This window comes from Salvelinus sp. IW2-2015, linkage group LG17 (assembly GCF_002910315.2).
Source record: "Salvelinus sp. IW2-2015 linkage group LG17, ASM291031v2, whole genome shotgun sequence".
Classification (NCBI taxonomy): domain Eukaryota; kingdom Metazoa; phylum Chordata; class Actinopteri; order Salmoniformes; family Salmonidae; genus Salvelinus; species Salvelinus sp. IW2-2015.
In genome coordinates this window covers 39,154,275-39,175,129 of record NC_036857.1, presented here as the reverse complement: position 1 = coordinate 39,175,129, position 20,855 = coordinate 39,154,275, and the positions used below count along the sequence as shown (strand labels likewise).

General features: G+C 42.8%; 1 protein-coding gene across 1 annotated transcript in view; it reads right to left on the bottom strand.

Annotated features, from left to right (window-relative positions):
- LOC111976345 (pro-neuregulin-3, membrane-bound isoform-like) overlaps window positions 1–20,855 on the bottom strand; it is a 198,669-nt gene that overhangs the window by 46,806 nt on the left and 131,008 nt on the right. The window contains exon 6 of the mRNA XM_070447752.1: window positions 14,462–14,588. Coding sequence (XP_070303853.1) covers window positions 14,462–14,588 — 127 coding nt within the window. The remainder of the gene's footprint in view (window positions 1–14,461; window positions 14,589–20,855) is intronic.

Below are 20,855 nucleotides of genomic sequence, written 5' to 3'. Positions count from 1 at the left end.
CACTGCTGGCCTCCTTCAACCACTTCCCATCCCTCACCGTCCCTGGTCACATATATGACTGGTCTCTCCCCATCTGATGGCAACACGGTTATCCTTACCGTGGTGGATTGGTTTTCCAAAGCCGCCCATTTAATTCCTTTCCCCAAGCTACCCTCAGCCAAGGAGACGGCCCAGTTCTTGGTGCAGCTCATTGTGGCTGCACGTTCATTGGGTCGTCGGAAAACCTGTCCTCCTGTTCCACCCCAAGTCTAATGACCAGTCGGAGCGAGCCAATCAGGACCTGGAGACGACTCTTCGCTGCCTGGTCTCTGCCAATCCCACCACCTGGAGCCAGAGTACACCCATAATCGCTGAGTTCCATCGCAGCCACCCTGGTCAACCAGGTATGCACCCAGGTAGGTTGCCAGGTGGCATCCCTATACGGGGGGTACTGTCACAACCTGATGTGTCTCACTTGTCTTTGTGCTTGTCTCCACCCCCCTCCAGGTGTCGCCCATCTGCCCCATTATCCACTGTGTATTTATACCTGTGTTCTCTGTCTGTTGCCAGTTCGTCTTGTCCGGTCTTATCAGTGTGCTTGCCCGTCGTCCTGTTTCTCAAGTTCTCAAGTTTCATAGTTTTTCCCGGTTCTGACAATTCTGCCTGCCCTGACCCCGAGCCTGCTGTCCTGTACCTGCATGACTCTGACTTGGCCACACAAATTTGATCACAACCACACAACTGATTACCACAATTACTGACCACAACCACTTAACTACTGACCACAACCACACAACTTCTGACCACAACCCCACAACTGCATACCACAACCACACCACTATTGACCACTCATCTACTGAAGATAACAACTGACCAAAACAACACAACTTCTGACCACGCAACTTCTGATCACAACTACTGCCCACAACCACACAACTTCTGACCACATCTAGTGAACAAAACCACACACCTACTGAAACCACACTCAACTTCTGACCACCACCATACAACTACAGACCACAACCACACAACTTGACCACAAAACTACTGAACACAACTGCTGACCATAACCAAACAATTTCTTACCACAACCGCACAAGTACTGACTGCAAACACACAACTTCTGACCACATCTAGTGATCAGAACCAAACAGCTACTGACCACACAACTACTGAGAATTAATCTACTAGCTACAGCAACTGACCTCAACCACACAATTTCTGACCACACAACTACTGACCATAAGCACACAACTTCTGACCCCACCACCCAACTACTGACCACAACCACACAACTGCTGATAACATTTATTGACCACAACCACACAACTACTGACCACACACAGACATCTACTGACCACATCACAATTGACCACTCATCTATTGAACATAACAGATGTCAACAACCACAACATTTCTGACCACCTCCACAGAAATACTGACCACAATCAAACAACTGCTTATCACAATTAATGACCACAACCACACAACTGCTGACAACATTTATTGACCACAACCACATAACTACTGACAACACACAGACATCTTCTGACCAGACAACTAATGATCACGCTACTGAACTGCTGATAACAAATACTTCCTGCAACCACACAACTTCTGACCACATCTAGATGAACAAACCCACACAACTACAGAGAACAACACAACTACAAATAGTGACCACAACCACCAAACTTCTGACCACAACCACACAACTACTGAAAACAACCACACAACTTCTAACCACAACCACACAGCCACACAGCCAGTGGCTTGCGAAAGTATTCACCCCAATTGGAATTTTTTGGGGGGTTTGTATCATTTGATTTACACAACATGCCTACCACTTTGAAGATGCTAAATATTTTTTATTGTGAAACAAACAAGAAATAACACAAAAAAACAGGAAACTTGAGTGTGCGTAACTATTCACCCACCCAATGTCAATAGTTTGTAAAGCCACCTTTGGTAGAAATTACAGCTGCAAGTCTCTTGGGGTATGTCTCTATAAGCTTTGCACATCTAGCCACTGGGATTGTTGCCCATTCTTCAAGGCAAAACTGCTCCAGCTCCTTCAAGTTGGATGGGTTCTGCTGGTGTAGAGCAATCTTTAAGTCATAACACAGATTCTCAATTGGATTGAGATCTCGCCATTCAAAGACATTTAAATGTTTCCCCTTAAACCACTCAAGTGTTGCTTTAGCAGTATGCTTAGGGTCATTGTCCTGCTGGAAGGTGAACCTCCGTCCCAGTCTCAAATCTTTGGAAGACTGAAACAGGTTTCACCTCAAGAATTTCCCTGTATTAGCACCATCCATCATTCCTTCAATTCTGGCCAGATTCCCAGTCCCTGCCGTTGAAAAACCACACTGCCGATGAAAAACCACACAACTTCCGACCACCATCATACAACGACTGACTGCAAATACAAAACTACTAACTACAAAACTACTGACCACTGAACAGCTGACCACATCTAGTAACCACAACCACATAGCTATTGACCACAAGCATACAACTTCTGACCACACAACTACTGACAACTCATCTACTGGCTACAACAACTGACCATAACCACACACCTGCTGCCCACATCTCGTGACCACAACTACACAACCACTGACCACAACCATTAAACTTCTGACCACCATCACACAACTACACAACTTCTGACTGCAAACACACATCTGCTGAACATATATAGTGACCACAACCACAAAACTACTGAAAACACGTCTGAACTTCCAACCACACAATTACTGACCACTCAACTGCTGACTACAACCTAACAACTTCTTACCACAATCACAAAACTACTGACTAAAGCCACAAACATTCTGACCACCACCACACAACTACTACCTGCAAAAACACAATTTATGACCATATCTAGTGAACAAAACAACAGAACTACTGACAACAACGACACAACTACAATTAGTGACCAAAATGACACAACTTCTGACCAAAACCATTTGACTGACCACAACCACACAACTTCTGATCACATCTAGTGACAACAACCACACAATTACTGACAACAACCACACAACTTCATACCACCAACACACAACTACTGACCACAACCACAAAACTTCTGACCACAAAACTACTGACCATTCAACAGCCGACCACAACTGCTAACCACAACCACCACAACCATACAAATACCGACCACAACCACATAACTTCTGACCACAACTACACAACTGTTTACCCCATCTAGTAACATCAACCACACAACTACTGACAACAAGCATACAACTTTTGAAGAAACTACAGACAACTAATCTACAGGCTAAAACAACTGGCCACAACCACACACCTGCTGTCCACATCTAGTGACCACAACTACATAACTACTGACCACAACCAAACAAAATCTACAGAACACACAGCTGACCACACCCACACAACTTCTAACCACAACCACACAACTACTGAAAACAACCTACGGATTTATGAACACACAACTAATGACAACTCAACTGCTGACTACAACTACTGACCACAACCACACAACTTCTGACCACCACCACACAACTGCTGACCACCACCACACAACTACTGACCACCACCACACAACTACTGACCACTACCACACAACTACTGACCACAACCACACAACTACTGACCACCACACAGCTTCTGACCACCACCACACAACTACTGACCACCACCACACAGCTTCTGACCATCACCACACAACTACTGACCACAACCACACAACTTCTTAGCAGAACCACAAAACTAATGACCACAACCACACAACTTCTGACCACACAACTTCTGGCCACTCAACTGCTAACCACAACCACCACAACCATAAAAATACCGACCACAACCACACAACTTCTAACCACAACTACACATAATAATTAGTGCTCACAACCACACAACTACTGACCACAAGCACACAACGTCAAACCACAACCACACAGCTACTGATGAAAATGACAACTTCAAACCACACAAGTACTGATCAGTAATCTACTGAGCACAACAATTGACCACAACCACACAACCTCTGACCACAAACACACAACTTCTGACCACAACTACAAAACTGCTGACCACATCTAGTGACCACAACAACATAACTACTGACTACAACCACACACCTTCTGACCACACAACTACTGACCACGCAACTGCTGATCATACCTACTGACCACAACCACACACAACTTCTGACTACAACCCCACAACTACTGACCACAACCAAACAACTGCTTATCACAATAAGTGCCCACAACCACACAAATACTGACCACAACCACACAACTTCTAACCACAACCACAAAACTACTGAAGAAAATGACTTCTAACAACACAACTACTGATCACTCATCTACTGAGCACAACAACTAACCACAACCACACAACCTCTGACCACAACTACAAAACTGTTGACCACATCGAGTGACCACAACCACATAACTACTGACCACAACCACACAACTACTGACCACGCAACTGCTGATCACTACTGACAACAACCACACAAATTATGATCAAAACCACACCACTTCTGACCACACAACTACTGATCACAACAACTGACGACAACCACACAACTACTGACCACAAGCACACACATTCTGACTACAACTCTACAACTACTGACCACAACCAAACAACTGCTGACCACACAACTACTAACCACTCAGCTACTGGCCACAACAACTGACCACACCCACACAACTTCTGACCACAAACACACAACCGCTGACCACATCTAGTGACCACATAACTACTGACCACAACCACACAATTTCTGAACACACAACTGCTGATCACAACTACAGACCACAACCACACAACTTCTGACCACAACCACACAATTGCTTATCACAATTAGTGACCAAACCACACAACTACACAACTTCTGACCACAACCATACAATTGCGTATCACAATTAGTGCCCACAACCACACAACTACTGACCACAACCACACAACTTCTAACCACAACCACACAACTACTGACAAAAATTACACCATTTCTAACCACACAACTACTGATCACTCATCTACTGAGCACAACAACTGACCACAACCACACAACCGCTGACCACATCTAGTGACCACAACCACATAACCACATAACTACTGACCACTACCACACAACTTCTGACCACTCGTCTATGGAACACAACAACTGAACACAACCACACAACTTCTCAGCACAACCACACAACTACTGACCACTCACCTGCTGACCACAACTACAATTTCAACTTAAATGGGGTAACGTCATAGTTGGAACGTCCCAATGATCAAGGCTAGCTAGTACCCTTATTGCAGGAGTGACAGGAAGGGAATTGTTTCTATCGTTTAAAAAAATACCTGACCTGTCCTGTAAACTCTGGAAATTAAGAATAAATAAATTGCTGTTGAAGGTTCTCCCATCTCCACAGAGGAACTGTGGAGCTCTGTCAGAGTGACCATCTGTTTCTTGGTCACCTCCCTGACCAATGCCCTTCTCCCCCGATTGTTCAATTTGGCCAGGAGTCTTGGTGGTTCCAAACTTCTTCCATTTAAGAATGATGGAGGCCACTGTGTTCTTGGGGAACTTCAATACTGCAGAAATGTGTTAGTACCCTTCCCCAGATCTGTGCCTCAACACAGTCCTGTCTAGGACCTCTACGGAAAGTTCGTTTAACCTCATGGCTTGGTTTTTGCTTTGACATGCACTGTCAACTGTGGGACCTTATATAGACATGTGTGTGCCTTTCCAAATCATGTCCAATCAATTGATTTTACCACAGGTGGACTCCAATCAAATTGTAGAAACATCTCAAGGATGATCAATGGAAACAGGATGCACCAGAGCTCAATTTCGAGTCTCATTGCGAAGGGTCTGAATACTTATGTGAATAAGGTATTTCTGTTTTGTATTTTTTAATACATTTGCAAAAAATTCAAAAAAACTGTTTTTACTTCGTTTTTATTGGGTATAGTGTGTAGATTGTAGAAAACAATTTAATCAATTTTAAAATAAGGCTGTAATGTAACAAAAAGTGGAAAATGTCAAGGGGTCTGAATACTTTCCGAATGGACTGTATTCGCCTCATGTAGCCCCGCCCACTTGACACAGTTCCATTCGAACGCAATTGTGTTTGTGTTAGCGAATTACCTCAGAGCGAAGGCTAGCTGAAAATGTAAAAATGACCATCATTAACACATCTTAACAAATAAACAAAAACAAAACATGGCTCACATTTGGGAACAAACACAAACGGCTTCACCAGGAGGAGGGAAAAGGATTGGTATTTTTGAAGGCCGATGTTCAGCCCAGCCAATCAAGCAGCTCTTACCACTCTGCTTGGGTACTTGTATCCAACAACGGATCAGTAGAGACGGCTGGATGCGCTTGCATCGCTGGCCTTGGAAAGTCATGCAGCCTAAATTTTGGGGGAGGTAGGCTAATTAGCAAAGTCACTTGCATTTCTATGTCTAACATTACTTAACATAAGCGATTACAGCATACAAGCAGCCTACATGTGATGTGGTGACCGTTACTATAATCCATAGGCTAACGTTATGGTAGAGTTCTCAGATTATATGATCAATCTCTGCATTACTTGGTCTTGTAATTTAATGTTTATAGCCTATTTTCCTCTTTCCTTTTATAGATGAAAGTGCGCAACACTGCCTTATCTAGACACAGAATGATAAAATAGTCAGTCTAAACATTTGTATTTTTTTATTTTACCTTTATTTAACTTGGCAAGTCAGTTCTTATTTACAATGACTGCCTACCCCAGCTGACAGAGTGCTTCGTTCCTCAGCAGGGTTTTGTAGAGAGGTGCTGCTGGGCACTGTGTCCCTGCCTCACAGGTAGTGGACTTCACATGATCACCTGAGCTGTAGTTGTGATCACTTAGAGATGGGTCTTCCCATTGGGTTTGGGCATCCTTCTCTGAAGGCATATCCATTCCTTCTATATGTGTTGGCCAATCCCCATTTTCAAATTGGTGAACACTTGAACCTGTTGTGTCAATCAGTATGGCTTGTTAATAACCTGTTATGCAAGGGGGCAGTATTTTCACATCCGGATGAAAAGCGTGCCCAGAGTAAACTGCCTGCTACTCAGGCCCAGAAGCTAGGATATGCATATTATTAGTAGATTGGATAGGAAACACTCTGAAGTTTTTTAAACTGTTTGAATGATGTCCGTGAGTATAACAGAACTCATATGGCAAGCAAAAACCTGAGAGAAATCCAACCAGGAAGTGGGAAATCTGATGTTTGTAGTTTTTCAAGTGATTGCCTATCCAATATCCAGTGTAAATGGGGTCAGATTGCACTTCTTAAGGCTTCCACTGGATGTCAACAGTCTTTAGAATGTTGTTTCAGGCTTCGACTATGAATGGGGAGAGAATAAGAGCTGTTTGAATCAAGGGTCTGGCTGAAAGCCATTAGTTTAGTCACGCGCGCAGCCGTGAGCACAAGCTCCGTTCCCTTTCCTTTCTAATGACAAAGGAATTATCCGGTTGAAACATTATTGAAGATTTATGTTAAAAACATCCTAAAGATTGATTATATACATCGTTTGACATGTTTCAACGAACTTTAAAGGAACTTTTTTGACTTTTCGTCTGGACTTTGTGCAAACAAAAAGGAGGTATTTGGATATAAATTATGGACTTTATCAAACAAAACGAACATTTATTGTGGAACTGGGATTCCTGGGAGTGCATTCCGATGAAGATCATCAAAGGTAAGTGAATATTTATAACGCTATTTCTGACTTCTGTTGACTCCACAACATGGCGAGTATCTGTATGGCTTGTTTTGGTGGCTGAGCGCTGTACTCAGATTATTGCATGGTGTGCTTTCACCGTAAAGCTTTTTTGAAATCTGACACAGCGGTTGCATTAAGGAGAAGTTTATCTCTAATCCTATGTTTTAACACTTGTATCTCATATAAAAGTTTATGATGAGTATTTCTGTTAAATTTTGTGGCTCTCTGCAAATTCACCGATGTTTTTTAGAGCCAAAACATTACTGACCATAACGCGCCAATGTAAACTGAGATTTTTGGATATAGATATGAACTTTATCGAACGAAACATACATGTACCGTGTAACATGAAGTCCTATGAGTGCCATCTGAGGAAGATCATCAAAGGTTAGTGATTCATTTTATCTCTATTTCTGCTTTTTGTGTTTTTTGTGACTAGGCGCTGACCTAACATAATCGCAAGGTATGCTTTCAGCGTAAAGCCTTTTGAAATCAGACACTGTGGTTGGATTAACAAGAAGTTTATCTTTAAAATGGTGTATAATACTTGTTTGTTAGAGGAATTTTAATTATGAGATTCTGTTGTTTGAATTTGGCGCCCTGCAATTTTCACTGGCTGTTGTCAAATCGATCCCGTTATCGGGATTTGAGCCAAAATAAGTTTTAAACAAGTCAATGGACATAATCGTGTATATAAAATGGGAATTTTTTATTGAGTTGTAGAGGAAACAAATTGTGCTTTTATGAGACTGTGCTTAGATACAAGAGCAAGAGGGAGACACACAATGAGAGCCGGCAAACTGGTCAAGCGTTTGGCTTATCTGTCTGATGACTGCCTGACCAACGCCCGACGCTTCTTCACGAGTGGAGTATCGTAGCCAAGCCATTTTTCTGGGTAAGGATGCTTCACTGTAGGCTTCTTGTCAAATACGTGGTAGGAGCACACAAAGGGACGTTTTGGTGGTTTCTTTAGGTTCAATGCTTTGAACCAGAACTGCAAAGACTGTCTCTTTGGGAGGTGGATGCAGGTCGTATGGGGCTCCACAGGTACATTCAGATCGACGTCGTATGGGTTGGTGTTCAAAACGTTGCTGTTGTAAAAACTGCCTCCTCTTCATCCAGTTATTGTGACAGCCTCGTACTGAAAATAATACTTGTCGATTTTAGGATTTTGTGCGGTTCTGTCAGTGTAAAACTATCAAGCTCTCAACTAAAAATACCACTCTTGCCTATTTCGCCTCGCGCATGCGCTAGGGTCGCATAGAAACACAATTGCAACTAACTCGCCGCGATCACTGTGACGTTCCAGAACAAGGCGATTTCTATAATATAATTCTATCTCCATAAAAAGCACCCTGCAATGGCTTAAGAAGAACCGCTGGACTGTTCTACAGTGGCCAGAGTCCAGATCACATCCATAACCAGTGGAGGCTGCTGAGGGGAGCACGGCTCATATTAATGGCTGGAACCGAACGTGTTTGGTGTATTGGATACCATTCCACTGATTCCGTTCCATCCATTACCACAAGCCCGTCCTCCCAAATCAAGATGCCACCAACCTCCTGTTTCCATAACCTATGGTGAGCGCTGAAAACAGCAGTTGGTGAAGGGCACGTTTTGAAAGCAGAATACTTTTTAAGGTCAACATGCTCATGGTAAAAAACAAATCAACAATTACATTTCAAATAATGAATCTCAGATATATGTAGGACCCTGTAAAATCTGCGTTGCGGAGAACGCAGAAGGAGTCACATAATTCAGATAAAATGTAATTCAACATAATTAACTAAATGTATTGAACTCATTAGAAAATGCATTTATTTGCCCAAGTTAATCATGAGACATGAACAAAATGTATCGTCAGTGATTTGAATTTCCTGGCACTTTCTTAAGACACATGAATGCCCCTCTGTGTGTGTGCGCGTTTGCGGGGCACATTGTGTAGCCATTAGCGAAACCTTTTAAATTGTTAATTACAAAGTGATATCATGATTATTTGCATCAATCAGGTGGCCATTTGTTTTGTAAACTCTGCAGTCTTATGAGCGCTACAGTAACTAACTTGCATTAAAGGGTAACTACACAAAAAAATCTAAATGTCATACATTTTTCCCGGATATCAAAAGTGGTCTCCTGATTTGGTTTAAGCATTGTGGGTCCCACTCATAGACATTAAAACCAGTATAGCGACAGCGCTGACGTCATCCACATATTCCTACGGACACCCCCGATGGCGAATTAATTTGAAGCGAGCCATATTGCTGAATAGGCATGAATGGCACCGTAACTAGCAACTAGCAAAGAATCATGGTCGATGTAGATGTTTTCATCCTGCCTGAGAGAGTCAACAGAGTGATCTGTGTCAGCACGTGGCCCCGTGTGACGACAAATGCAGGAGTCAGAATGGATCACTATTTCATTAAATATCTCTATTTGTAGCAAACTTTTCAAGAATGAACCGTGGGGATCGAAATTGATCATAATAAATAATTACTTTTTGGGGCACTTCTGGCGATCGTAATTTATAGGCTTTCTAGGGCAGACCGGGACTTTTGGCACCCCTAGGTTGCTACGCAGTGGTTGACCAGCAGAATTTGTGACTTCTTGCTCCAGACCGGACACTGGGGGCCTGGTCCCTCTTCACACTGATCTCACTCCAGTCCAAATACGTGGGGCAATATTAGTTTGTAGCCCAGACCGTTCGGACGCTACAAACGTTGTCGTGAGAAGACGATTTTCAGGATGTGTTCTAGTCTGACAAACAGCGCTTTAGCTCTGCCACTTTCACCGCAGATGCGGAAGGCCGACATAGGTAGATGTGGTGGATTGAGACATAGCCCATATGATGATATCTCTACCAAATGATATCTCTACTTCCATGACTTTTTTAAAACCAGTACCGGTTTATCTTCAGACGAGTCCCGTGATACTTGTGGAGGTCGTAGAACAAAACAGAGAACATCATCGAGAGAGTCTCCCCTTTCCATAGTGGGGTCATATGAGTGTGTAGCCCAAATGGACAGATATTGGCACATCAGCGGTACAGACTTCAGACGAGTCCCAGGGAGTCATGAGGGAGTCATGGAGCAAAATGGAGAACATCATTGTGAGTCTCCCTTTTCCATAGTGGGGTCATATGTGACCCACCACCTAGATTCGGTCCCATGTAACAAAATTTGAAATAGTTTTTTTTATCATTAGATTAATGTAGAGACTCCGAGCTGGAAAATTATATATCATACAATGCAGTTCAGGAACAATGAGAAAGTAATTCTGCTTTGAAAGTTGATAAACTTGCAACCGTGAATGTTTTGGTACACTTACTGGAAGGTTCTTCTTTGTCTACACTTATTCTGTCACGCCTGCTCCCTCTCGCCCTCGCTGGAGCTCGAAGGCGCCAGGCTGCCTAGCATTACGCACACCGGTTTCCATCATTACGCGCAGCTGCACAATATTGGACTCACCTGGACTCCATTACTTTGTTGATTACCCCCTCTATATCTGTCTGCTCCTCACTTTGTTCAGGGTGTCAGCATTGATGTCGTTATTTTTCCCATGTCCAGATGCTGTTCCTGTTCTGTTTCATGCCCGTGTTTAATTAAATGTTCACTCCCTGTACCTGCTTCTCGCCTCCAGTGTCGATTCTTACACATTTAGCATCGGTCACACCCTCTTAAGCCTTAGCCCCACCCATCTCTTTAAGGATTCACAGTGTAGTTATCAAGCAAATATTTCAAGACTAAAAGTGGTGAAAGTAGTAGCAAAGTAAGTAGTAGTAAAAAATAAACATTATCTGGTCCTTGGCCTTTATCCTAATTCTTCACATTATCGTCTCCAGTAAACACACATTATATCAAATAAAATGTATGTTTATTTGTCACATGCACAGAAGGTGTAAACGGTACAGTGAAAAAACTCAGACTGGGAAGAAACGGTTTGAACGGTCATCCAACTCGGAATTTGAACAGTAGCAAAACTTTTTCAGTTCTTCATGATATCTTAAAAAAAAAGCTGCGGTAGACAGGATTATCAGCACATACTTAGCAGTTAATGTTATCGACATAAGCATGCTACATGGCAGACCAATCCGAACTCATCTCTCGTCATGGAACTCATCTCTTGGCATGTCCACCCCATCCATTATCTCAGCCAATCATGGCTAGTGGGAAGGTTCCTGTATTTTTCCATGGCTCAACCTACTATGCTCGTTATTGAACTATTTTATTCGTATTTACAGATGGCATACACGTTTGTAATTACGGCACATTAAAGTTCACATGTTCCAGAAGGCATTTCTAAAAAATGAAAAAATAAAACAAAAGTGCCTCTCCTGTGAAGTAGTGACGTGCAACACACGCCTAGTTTCTTAAAACAGGTCACATATTAGTTTGTAGCCCAAACTGTTCGGACACTACAGATGTTTTTGTGAGAAGACAGATTTTCGAGATGTGTCCTGGTCGCTGTAGCTCTGCCACTTTCCCCCCGCAGATGCGGAAGGTGACATAGGTGTATGTGGTGGATTGAGATGTAGCCCAGACAAAAAAACTGCTATCTCTAGCTAAAATATACAGATATTGATTTTGATCGACTCTTAAAGATAAAGTAAAACTTTTTCAACTACCACAAAAATTATTTTAAACAGGTAAAGCACATCCCACAATTTTACTTCAAGTAAAATTACCATCTAGTTGTTGTTTATGTTTTTATTGACATATATAAGGTGGTAGTAGGTGAGATGGGAAGATATAAGAGAGAAATATAGCACAGAAATGTGTGGGACCGGGGATCAAATCCCTGCCTCGGCGACACGATGCAATTTGATATACTAGGTCAGCAGCACTACCGCCAGACCAGTCCATGGCACAGCATCCATTTGACATTTTAACAAAACATACATATACTGTATATGTAAACATCAAAGTAGCATACCATATAAGAAACTAGATGGTAATTCTCCATTTAGAAAAATTGTGGGACTTGCTTTAGCTCTTTCATACTATTTTTTGTGGTAGTGGAAGGAGTGTTCTGGTTTTAGATTTGAAAAGCAGTGAAGTAGACTAAGATTTCATAGTTTTGTCGAACTTGTTGGGAAAGTATTAAAAATGTCAGTTGTTTGTAAAAGATGACAGAATATTTTATTGATGTGGTTACTAAAACAGCTAGGTTGTTTGATTGGTTGGAGATATTTCTATTCTGATTTAGATTTGAAAAACAGAGAAGTAATTCAAGATGTCATAACCTCTATCAGGGATCATCAACTCGATTTTGTCTCCCTATTATGCATGGGAATACTTGGGAACAAATTTAATAAATTAAAATCACTTGGAGCGAATTTCCTGGTATTTTTACAGTCTTTTATGTCCAACAATGAAAAAGCACACCAAAAAATTATTTGGTGGGCCAAATAAAACCACCCATGGGCCAAAAGTTCGGCCCGCGTGCCGCCAGTTGGGAAACTCTGCTCTACGTTTTGGGCTAAATTGCTGGGAAAGCGGTCAAAGTAGCTGATTTGTGTCAAAAGTAATGTCAGACATTGTTTACAGTGAATAGAATGTTGGAAGTCATGATGTCACAATGGGACCTTCAGAATTATTTAATTTCTCCACTTTTAATCCCATTAGTGGATGAGGTTTTTAAAGAAGGACAAAAAGTATAAATGTTATCTAAAAGTTTTATACAAGTACCCTGGTCCTGACCGGTCTGCGTGTTTTATGAATTACATTTATAGCTTTAACGGTGTAAGAGGAGTAGTGTTCCAATAAATAATACAACATGCTCTTCCTCCCGGGGAAGGACTGCCCGTTCCATGATCTCGCCATCACGGTTGACAACTCCATTGTGTCCTCCTCCCAGAGTGCTAAGAACCTTGGCGTGATCCTGGACAACACCCTGTCGTTCTCAACTAACATCAAGGCGGTGACCCGTTCCTGTAGGTTCATGCTCTACAACATTCGCAGAGTACGACCCTGCCTCACGCAGGAAGCGGCGCAGGTCCTAATCCAGGCACTTGTCATCTCCCGTCTGGATTACTGCAACTCGCTGTTGGCTGGGCTCCCTGCCTGTGCCATTAAACCCCTACAACTCATCCAGAACGCCGCAGCCCGTCTGGTGTTCAACTTTCCTAAGTTCTCTCACGTCACCCCGCTCCTCCGCTCTCTCCACTGGCTTCCAGTTGAAGCTCGCATCCGCTACAAGACCATGGTGCTTGCCTACGGAGCTGTGAGGGGAACGGCACCTCCGTACCTTCAGGCTCTGATCAGGCCCTACACCCAAACAAGGGCACTGCGTTCATCCACCTCTGGCCTGCTCGCCTCCCTACCTCTGAGGAAGTACAGTTCCCGCTCAGCCCAGTCAAAACTGTTCGCTGCTCTGGCACCCCAATGGTGGAACAAACTCCCTCACGACGCCAGGTCAGCGGAGTCAATCACCACCTTCCGGAGACACCTGAAACCCCACCTCTTTAAGGAATACCTAGGATAGGATAAAGTAAACCTTCTAACCCCCCCCCCCCTTAAAAGAGTTAGATGCACTATTGTAAAGTGGTTGTTCCACTGGATATCATAAGGTGAATGCACCAATTTGTAAGTCGCTCTGGATAAGAGCGTCTGCTAAATGACTTAAATGTAAATGTAAATATTCAATTATCTCAAGAGATATTCAATTATCTCAAGAGATATTCAATTATCTCAAGTCCCATTAATAATTGAATAAAATGCTGGTTCCTTATCTCACCTTTTGAAGCTGCCAGCCACACTGAGGCCTTGGGCTCGATTTAGACATGAACCCAGAGGCGTTGATACTGCACACCCTCAGGTTCCGGCTCTCCAAGAAGTGTGCCCGGAGCTTTTCCCTGTGTGTCCTGCAGAGGGCAAGAGAAGCCATACTGAGTTTAATACAAAGCCCCACCTTCAGATTTCATGATCCTCAGATCATACTGTAAAGTACGTTGCTCTGGGTCAGAGCTTTGTGTACCTGGATCTTGTACACTGATCCACTGTATTTGTACTGCTCGTGGAGTAGGCATCACCCTCATCCACTTATGATGGAGTTTGTCAGCTCTATATATGCTCAGAAGAAAATGTTCTAACATTGGGTATCTAACACAAGTTATAATGCATTCAACTTGTTATGAGCATGCATATATTATAAGACTTATAATGTTTTGTCTTCCAATATGGCAATATTTCAATGAATTTAAATTGGCTGATAATAACTTGCTCTGTGCTGAGGTTTCCCCTAGGTACAGATCTAGGATCAGCTTCCCCTCCCCATTCCTAACCAATAGTGGGGAAAATGCAAAACTGCCCCAAGATCAGCGTCTAGGCAAGGGGTGTCAAACTCATTCCGTAGGTCTATTTTCACCTTTAAATTAAGCCCGAGACCACCAGGTGTGGAAAGTTCCATACTAATTATTGACCTTAATTCATCAATCAAGGACAAGGGAGGAGTGAAAACCCGCAGACACTCGGCCCTTTGACATCTCTGTTTTTCTGGATCAGGGTCTTTACTTCCTGTACTCGGCCCTTTGACATCTGTGGTCTAGGGGGAACTTCACTTTACACCAATATGATGATACTATACATTATAAGATACCTTCTATGGGTCCGATCTTATCACAAGTCTTTCAGTGTATTAACACTAGAACCGCTGGGCCTCGAGGGACCCCCCTTCAAGCGAATGAGCAGTCATTCTGACTGAAACACTCTAACAGTGTAATTCATATATTTAATGTATGCTATCTCAAAATAATAATGTGGTTGTGCTTATGAAGGGCTTGGGTAACATTAGAATACAATTTTTAGTTTACTTCAAATAACAAAATAGCATCTTCATTAGTTTATGTTACTGGAAGCTAAATGTAAAAAAAATCTAACCAAAAAACCCCCCGCCTAAATTCAAGTTCAATCAATTTTATTTGCGGAGTGCCTTTGTTAAAACTATGGAAATTAAAGGATGTGCATTGGAACATGGTAACAGCTTATTTATAATATTTTTTTTTTTTTTAAATCCCCAATCTTTTTTTATTTTTTATTGAACCAGGCAAGTCAGCTAAGAACTAATTATTATTTACAATGATGGCCTACCCCGGCCAAACCCTAACCCGGATGACGCTGGGCCAATTGTGCGCCGCCCTATGGGACTCCCAATCACGGCCAGTTCCAGATACAGTCTGGAATCGAACCAGGGTCTGTAGTGACACCTCTAGCACTGAGATGCGGTGCCTTAGACCACTGCGTCATTCGGGAGCCCCCCAATCACCGAGATGCACGGTCAAAAGACACTCGATCAAATGAGGAAAATATCAGTAGCCTAAATATCATTATAAGCGCCAAGTGGCCTTCATAAATAGTGCAGATCAGCACAAAAACAATAATGCCATTATAATGAATATGTAGACATGACAGCAGTCAAAAATAGTGAATTATGCTTATATTGTGTGCCTCTTCATACAATGGCATCAGTTGGATTTCACTAAGCTGTTATCCCTTTGTCCTAAAGTTGACACAATTTCTTAACTTTCACTTGCTTGACACACTTTGACATACACTATATGGTCAAAAATATGTAGGCACTTGCTCGTAAAACATCTCATTCCGAAATCATGGGCATTAACATGGAGTTGGTTCCCCCTTTGCTGCTATACCAGCCTCCACGCTTCTGGGAAGTCTTTCCACTAGGTGTTGGAACATTGTTGCGGGGACATACTTCCATTCAGCCACAAGAGTGTTAGTGAGGTCCGGCACTGATGTTGGGTGATTAGGCCTGGCTCACAGTCGGTGTTCCAATTCATCCCGAGGTGTTCGATGGGGTTGAGGTCAGGCCTCTGCAGGCCAGTCAAGTTCTTCCACACCGATCTCGACAAACCATTTCTGCATGGACATCGCTTTGTGCACGGGGATATTGTCATGCTGAAACAGGAAAGAGCCTTCCCCAAACCGTTGCTTCAAAGTTGGAAGCACAGAATTGTCTAGAATGTCATTGTATGCTGTAGCGTTAATATTTCCCTACACTGGAACTAAAGGGCCTAGCCCGAACCATGAATAACAGCCCAAGACCATTATTCCTCCTCCACCAATCTTTACAGTTGGCAATATGCATTGGGGCAGGTAGCGTTCTCCTGGCATCTGCCAATCCCAGATTCGTCCATCGGACTGCCAGATGGTGAAGCGTGATTCATTACTCCAGAGAACACGTTTCCACTCCAGAGTCCAATAGTAGCAAGCTTTACACCACTCTAGCTGACACTTGGCATTGCGCGTGGTGATCTTAGGCCTGTGTGCGGCTGCTCGGCCATGGAAACCCATTTCATGAAGCTCCTGACGAACAGTTCTTGTACTGATGTTGCTTCCAGAGGCAGTTTGGAACTCGGTATTGAGAGTTGCAACCGAGGACATATGATTTTTCAGCACTCGGTGGTCCAATTCTGTGAGCTTGTGTGGCTTACCACTTCGTGGCTGAGCCATTGTTACTCCTAGATGTTTCCACTTCACAATAACAGCACTTACAGTTGAGCGGAGAAGCTCTAGCAGGGGAGGTATTTGACAAACTGACTTCTTGGAAAGGTGGCATCCTATTACGGTGCCACGTTGAAAGTCACTGAGCTCCTCAGTATGGGCCATTCTACTGACAATGTTTGTCTATGGAGATTGCATGGCTGTGTGCTCGATTTCATACACCTGTCAGCAACGGATGTGGATGAAATAGCCGAATCCACTCATTTTGAAGGGGTGTCCAAATGCTTTTGTATATATAGTGTACCTTCGTTTGGATGTAGTGCATAATTCTATCTTTAATGTGTTATGTTGTCTTGTCATTCTTCGCTTCCTTTGTAGACTGAAACTGTAGACTGATAAGACATCTTTGATTCGGTGGACTGCTGCTGTATAGGATACATACCATTTTAAGATTATAATTAGAATGGATCAATAACAATATAATGGCTCTCCCTCTGCTTAATTCACAATTGGTGATTACATAATTATGCATCATTCGCTTCCCCTCACTCATCAACTCACCTATTTTCACCATCATACTTTACTTAATTTATTTCATCTGTTGTTATGTGTGAAAATAGTTTTGGTGTAGTTTAAGTTAAGTTTCAAGGCAATTATCAGGGTGATTATCAGCTGGGCACTGCACTTTGAACTGTCGGAAGAAGTATTGGACCCAACCCTATTGGGAAAAGGAGGGGAAACAGGGGAAAACCATTCCAAAAAATGACATGCCCTGCTAAAACTAGTTATAACTCCAGTTCTGTTGGAAATTTTAAGATTCAAACACCAACAGTGTGTTATATAGTCTTGTTAAATAGACAAAATGACTGCTTTAGCAGTTCTGGTGTTAAGTGAAGTGTTTGTCAAAAGCAAGACACCAAGGGAAAATGGCAAAGCTTTTGATTGTGCAAAGGCAACAAAAGGAGAATATCATATTTCCAGGCCTGAAGGAGCTGTTTCTTACACAGTGAGAACTACTGAATGAAATAAACAATTTGTATTATATTGTATCTCTATGGTGATAACACTGTGTGGGTTGTTCCCACGCCATTGTATTGCATGAACAAAACTCAACATTCTTCATCTTCATAGAGGGCAAGATCGTATAGAGACTTTTGAAAGTGTGCTGCAGCAAGGACGGCTATGTTGTGCATGTACGTACAGTACATATTGTGAAATTGCAGTATGAGTGTATTCATATGAGAACTGCGTTTATTTGTCACCGTCATTATATTATCGAACTAAACTGAACAAAAATATAAACGCAACTTGTAAAGTGTTGGTCCCTGAAATAAAAAATCCCAGATATTTTCCATACGCACCAAAAGCTTATTTCTCTCAACTTTTGTTCACAAATTAGTTAATATCCCTGTTAGTGAGCATATCTCCTTTGCCAAGATAATTAATCCATCTGACAGGTGTGGCAGTTCAAGAAGCTGATTAAACAGCATGATCATTACACAGGTGCACCAACCTCAGAACCGCGGACCACGTGTAACCACGACAGCCCAGGACCACCCCATTCCGGCTTCTTCACCTGCGGGATCGTCAGAGGAGAGGGGGGGGCATGCCGAGGAGTATTTCTGTCTGTAATAATACCATTTTTGGGTGGGGAAATTATTCTGATTGGTTGGGCCTGGCTCCCCAGTGGGTGGGCCTATGCCCTCCCAGTCCCACCCATGGCTGCACCCCTGCTAGTCATGTAAAATCCATAAATTATGGCCTAATGAATTTATTTCAATTGACTGATTTCCTTCTATGAACTGTAACTCAGTAAAATGTATGAAATTGTTGCATGTTGCATTTGTTCAGTATAGTATAATGGCAGATTCAGATTGTAACTTTGAGCAACAAAACAACCCGAAATCAGTCATTTTTTTATGGAAGGAGGCAAGAGACATTTGATTGTTGGCAACTACAGATGATGTATATAAACACTAAATTACTAAGAGGGTGCACTATTTCTAAGGCACTGTGTCACCATCTTTATACTCCTACACCATTGTTTAGAAGGTTATGGAAGATATAGAAATGCATTTATTAATGGCTACATTTGTGTTTTCTAGGTATACAGTGGGTTGCGAAAGTATTCACCCCTCTTGGCATTTTTCCTATTTGGTTGCATTTAAAAAAAAATATATATATATATATATATCCCATTTTCTCCCCAATTTTCGTGGTATCCAATCGCTAGTAATTACTATCTTGTCTCATCGCTACAACTCCCGTACGGGCTCGGGAGAGACGAAGGTCGAAAGCCATGCGTCCTCCGAAGCACAACCCAACCAAGCCGCACTGCTTCTTAACACAGCGCGCCTCCAACCCGGAAGCCAGCCGCACCAATGTGTTGGAGGAAACACCGTGTACCTGGCCCCCTTGGTTAGCGCGCACTGCGCCCGGCCCGCCACAGGAGTCGCTGGAGCGCGATGAGACAAGGATATCCCTACCGGCCAAACCCTCCCTAACCCGGACGACGCTAWGCCAATTGTGCGTCGCCCCACGGACCTCCCGGTCGCGGCCGGCTGCGACAGAGCCTGGGCGCGAACCCAGAGACTGGTGGCGCAGCTAGCACTGCGATGCAGTGCCCTAGACCACTGCGCCACCCAGGAGGCCCCTTGGTTGCATTTCAACCTGGAATTGCTGACATTTATTGACCACAACCACATAACTACTGAACACAAAGACATCTTCGAACCACACAACTACTGACCACGCAACTGCTGATCACAACCACCCAACCTCTGACCACATCTAGATGAACAAAACCACAAAACTACTGAAAACAACGACACAACTACAAATAGTGACCACAACCACCAAACTTCTGACCACCATACAACGACTGGCCACAACCACACAACTACCGAAAACAACCACACAACTTCTAACCACAACAACATAGCTACAATGGCTTGCGAAAGTATTCACCCCAATTGTCATTTTTCTTATTTTGTTGGAATAAAATAGATATTTGGGGGGTTTGTATAATTTGATTTACACAACATGCCTAACACTTTGAAGATGGAAAATATTTTTTATTGTGAAACAAACAAGAAATTAGACAAAAAAACTGAAAACTTGAGCGTGCGTAACTATTCAGCCCCTCAAAGTCAATACTTTGTAGAGCCACCTTTTGCAGCAATTACAGCTGCCAGTCTCTTGGGGTATGTCTCTATAAGCTTGGCACATCTAGCCACTGGGATTTTTGCCCATTCTTCGAGGCAAAACTGATTCAGCTCCTTCAAGTTGGATGGGTTCCGCTGGTGTAGAGCAATCTTTAAGTCATACAACAGATTCTCAATTGGATTGAGGTCTGGGCTTTGACTAGGCCATTCCAAGACATTTAAAAGTTTCCCCTTAAACCAATCGAGTGTTGCTTTAGCAGCATGCTTAGGGTCATTGTCCTGCTGGAAGGTGAACCTCCGTCCCAGTCTAAAATCTCTGGAAGACTGAAACAGGTTTCCCTCAAGAATTTCCCAGTATTTAGCGCCATCCATCATTCCTTCAATTCTGACCAGTTTCCCAGTCCCCGGGGTGATGAGAGGTATTGGGTTTGCGCCAGATAGAGTTTTCCATAATGGCCAAAAAGCAAAATGTTTGTCTCATCTGACTCATCTGATCTACCTTCTTCC